This window comes from Triticum urartu, chromosome 2, assembly GCF_003073215.2.
Source record: "Triticum urartu cultivar G1812 chromosome 2, Tu2.1, whole genome shotgun sequence".
In the NCBI taxonomy this organism is placed as follows: Eukaryota; Viridiplantae; Streptophyta; class Magnoliopsida; order Poales; family Poaceae; genus Triticum; species Triticum urartu.
Window position 1 is genome coordinate 619,447,959 of NC_053023.1, and position 4,833 is coordinate 619,452,791.

General features: G+C 46.7%; 1 protein-coding gene across 1 annotated transcript; it reads right to left on the bottom strand.

Annotated features, from left to right (window-relative positions):
* Positions 1-311: 311 nt before the first annotated feature.
* Positions 312-1,126, bottom strand: LOC125533797 (glycine-rich protein DOT1-like). The gene has a single exon (XM_048697147.1). The coding sequence runs from the start codon at positions 1,013-1,015 to the stop codon at positions 551-553; it is 465 nt and encodes a 154-aa protein (XP_048553104.1). The 5' UTR covers positions 1,016-1,126; the 3' UTR covers positions 312-550.
* Positions 1,127-4,833: the final 3,707 nt, after the last annotated feature.

Here is a 4,833-nt window from a genome sequence, read left to right on the forward strand (position 1 = left end):
GTGTTGATTGAGAGCTTGGCTCAACAGAGTGCTGAGCTACTACTAGTTGCACAGAATGTATGCAAGTTTGTCTTCTATGGTTGATCCGCAAAGAGCGTAGGATCTCTGGTACCAGGGGAAACTCTTGGCTTTCTGTAGTTGTTTCTCCTCGCATTTCTTTGTAAAACTTGAACCTGTAACCTGGCACGACCGATGTGACCTCAAACAGAAGAATGAGCCCGTTTGTTCCGTTTTTCTTTCTGGGATTTTGCCATGAAGCTGCATGAATGTTCAGTCATGATCTAGCATCACACACCAGCAGCACATGTTGATTATGTACACATAACCATTTCTTACATACTGAAATGGAACACTCAAACATACAAGGATGGCCACAATATTACAAGAGTCAAGATCCAGATCGTTCTACGATCATCACTGCTCACACTGAAATTTAACACACGCAGATAGACAGAGTCGAATAAACCACGTTATCTTCCCAGACCTAGATCAACTGCTCCTGCTATACTCTGGCAGTGATCTCACCACGCCGCAGCATACAGACCCCAAGTCAATTGCCGCCGCCGCGTCCTCCGCGAGGTGGCCGTTGGCTCCCGCCGCGGAACCCTGCGCGCGCGTCCCAGCCGCCGTGGTCGCCTCCAAAGGCCCCACCGCCTGCTCCCCAGCCGCCGCTCCCGCTGCCCCAGCCGCCAGCATGGCCGCCGGGCCCGACAACCCAGCCGAACCCGCCAGAGTGGCCGCCGAGCCTGCCGAAGCCGAAGCCTCCACGTCCGCTCCCCCCTCCGCCTCCTCCTCCGCCACCGCCGCTGCCGTAGCCGAACCCAAACGCGGTGCCGCCGGGGCTCTGCTCTGAGCTGTGGCCGTAACCCCAGCCGCCTCCAGGCCCTGAAGCCCACTCCCAGCCGTACCTCCAGGAGCCGTCGGGTCCGGAGCCCTGCCTGGACCCAGAATCGCCGATCCATCCGGGTGGCGGTGCCCGTGCCCGCCCCGGCGGGGTACCCCTCGGTGCGTCCATGTCGATGTCTTCGACGTCGCTTGCGCCGCGCAGATTGCAGAGATGGAATCACACTAGGGCTGCGCACTGAAGAGTACAGAACCTTGACGCCGCTTGTTGACCATGTGAATTGCAAAACCACATTCGCGTTGTAAACCCGATGTTGCCCCCACTTTTCAGAACCGCTATAAAAATCTACCGATGGTAATTTTTTTGCAATCTCTATTTTTTTTGAGGTAATGCAATCTCTATTAATATGTTATCAAAATGAAGTTGGTTTTGCTATCACTTATCGAAACCGCAAAAAAAACTATCAATATGGGGTAATTTTTTTCGCAATCTCTACTATTAAACGAGAGTTGCTCGTTGTATCGCCTTCACCCAACCCTCCTCTTTTTTTAGGTGAATATGCTTAGCAGCGTATCATTTCATTGATTGGGGGGGGGGAGGGTAGAGAGTTGTGAATACAGAGAAGAACATGGTGCAGCCTCACAAACGTGCACAAGCCGGCGTCAGTGATGGTGCAAAGTGAGCAGGGGGAGGAGGATGCTCAGCCTCAACACATATATCCTAGGTTACAGGAATAATACTAGCTAGCCCCGTGGCGCCCGCCTTGGCCCATAGCCGGACATCGTCCTTGATGGCCTTGGTTAGATCTCCCGTGAAGGGGCATTGGCCGTTGAAGATAGCCGCATTGTGATGCTTCCAAATGGCACAGGCAGACAACATGATGATGGAGTTGAGCCCCTTTCTCAAGCAGCCAGGGGATGCCGCAGCCGCCTCGGACCACCAGGCGAAGAAGCTCGTGGAGTCGTCCAATGGTGGGGCGATAGGGCGACACCAGGAGAGAATTTCGTGCCAAATGATGCGGGAGAACACGCAGCCCACTAGCAGGTGATCGATGGACTCGGCCTCTTGGTCGCAGAGGATGCAAGCGGGGTCGTTAGATAAGCCATGGCGAACACGCCGCTCCACGGTCCAGCATCTATCGAGGTAGGCGAGCCAGAGGAACAGTTTGTTGTTGAGGGGAGCCCAGCTCCTCCATAGTAGCTTCCAGCATGGGGGCGAAGTGGAGCCGTGGAATAGAGCGCGATAGAGCACACACGCCGCTCGGCAGTCTAGCAGCTGTCGAGGTAGGCGAGCCAGAGGAACACTTTGTTGTTGAGGGGAGCCTAGTTCCTCCATAGTAGCTTCCAACATGAGGCGAAGTGAACCCTCCCCTGTTTTGTTTGATTTTCTTCTCCTGTACGCTATCTCTCCTTTCAATGCATTAATTCAATCAAATTAAATTTTAGTAAAACATCACTCGAAACATTTCTTGCGTTTCACAACTCATACCCAAATCAAATAAAATCAAATCTTACCAAAACCTCAACTAAACTAAACATTCCTTGCGTTCCCTTACCCCTACCCAAATCAAATCCAAAGCTCAACTAAATCAAAACTTTCCTTTCCCTCTCCTACCCATATTCAAATCATATCAAATCTTATCAAAATCTAGAATATGTGGGTATAAGATATACGTCCGACATATTGATGTTGAACCATTAGATATGTATGTGCCGTTGCAACAAACAGACAATTAGCTACTCTCTACAAGTAGAGTTGGTACATTCTCCTCATCCGTTCCCTATACCCTGTCTTTTTCCTCTCCATGCCCTAATCTAAACCAAATCGGTACTAACCTTTCTTTGTCCTCCTGGAAACCATGTCCAACATTAACTCAATAAAATCTTACTAAAACCATGTCCCGCGTTAACCCAATCAAATCAAATCAAATCCTACCAGAATCTCAACTAAATCAAAACTTTGCTTGCCTCCGCCCTACAATAAATATATCCAAATCAAATCAAATATTACCAAAACCTCAACTAAATCAAAACAATCTTGCCTTCCCCTACCCATACTCAAATAAAATCAAATCTTACCAAAATCTAGAATATGGTGGTGTAAAGTATATATCACACATGATGGTGTTTAACCACTAGAATATGTATGACCATGTTGCAACGCACGTGCAATTAGCTACTCTCTTTGTCCCAGAATATAAGACGTTATTACATCTGTGAGTATGTCAGACGTAATAATGTCTTATATTATGAGACGAAGAGAGTAGTAGAAACTAATGAATCAATTTTAGTGAATTAATGACGTTTCTGACATCACGGACCCGCTGGTCAGGTACACATATGCTAGCGACCCCGTTGCCATGACAACGACAAGGGTGATACGTCTCCATCGTATCTGCTTTTCCAAACTCTTTTGCCCTTGTTTTGGACTCTAGTTTGCATGATTTGAATGAAACTAATCCGGACTAACGTTGTTTCCAGCAGAATTGCCTTGGTGTTATTTTTGTGCAGAAATAAAAGTTCTCGGAATGACCTGAAAATCCATGGAGAATATTTTTGGAATAAATAAAAAATATTGGCAAAAGAATCAACCGGAGAGGACCCACCAGCTATCCATAAGGGTGGAGGGCGCGCCCCCCTGCCTTGTGGGTCCCCTGGACCTCCACAGACCTCAACTCCAACTCCATATATTCACGTTTAGGGAGAAAAAAAATTAGAGAGAAGGATTCATCGCGTTTTACGATACGGAGCCGTCCTTACCCCTGTTCTTCATTGGGAGGCCAGATGTGGAGTCCGTTCGGCGCTCCGGAGAGGGGAAATCATCGCCATCATCATCACCAACCTTCCTCCATCACAATTTCATTGATGCTCACCGCCGTGCATGAGTAATTTCATCGTAGGCTTGCTGAACGGTGATGCTTTGGATGAGATTTATCATGTAATCGAGTTAGTTGTGTTAGGGTTTGATCCCTAGTATCCACTATGTTCTAAGATTAATGTTGCTATGACTTTGCTATGCTTAATGCTTGTCACTAGGGTCCGAGTGCCATGATTTCAGATCTGAACCTATTATGTTTTCATGAATATATGTGTGTTCTTGATCCTATCTTGTAAGTTGTAGACACCTATTATGAGTTATGATCCACATACCCCAAGGTGACAATAATTGGGATTCTTTCCGGTGATTACCGTAGTTTGAGGAGTTCATGTATTCACTAGGTGCTAATGCTTTGGTCCAGTTCTCTATTAAAAGGAGGCCTTAATATCCCTTAGTTTCCATTCGGATCCCGCTGCCACGGGAGGGTAGGACAAAAGATGTCATGCAAGTTCTTTTTCATAAGCATGCATGACTATATTCGGAATACATGCCTACATTATATTGATGAATTGGAGCTAGTTGTGTGTCACCCTAGGTTATGACTGCTACATGATGAATGCCATCCGACATAATTATCCATCATTGATCCATTGCCTACGAGCTTTTCACATATTGATCTTTGCTACGTTACTTTGCCGTTGCCACTGTTACAATTGCTACGAAACTGCTATTGTTACTTTTGCCACTGTTACTGCTACTCCCATACTACTTTGCTACAGATATTAAGTCTTTCAGATGTGGTTGAATTGACAATTCAGCTGCTAATACTTGAGAATATTCTTTGGCTCTCCTTGTGTTGAATCAATAAATTTGGGTTGAATACTCTACCCTCGAAAACTGTTGTGATCCCCTATACTCGTGGGTTATCAAGACCTTTTTCTGGCACCGTTGCCGGGGAGCATGGCTCTATTCTCAGAGTCACTTGGAATTTATATCTGTTGATCACTATGAGGAATTTGAAAGATCCAAGAACCAAGATTTATCCCTCTACTATGAGGGGAGGTAAGGAACTGCCATCTAGCTCTGCACTTGATTCACCTTCTGTTTTCAGTAAGCTTGCGATACCTACACCTTCTATTGATTCTGATATGTCGCATGCTATTGATGATGCC

Excerpts from the sequence above, each read along its gene's own strand:
- LOC125533797 (XM_048697147.1), bottom strand. The coding sequence starts at position 1,015 with ATGGACGCACCGAGGGGTACCCCGCCGGGGCGGGCACGGGCACCGCCA.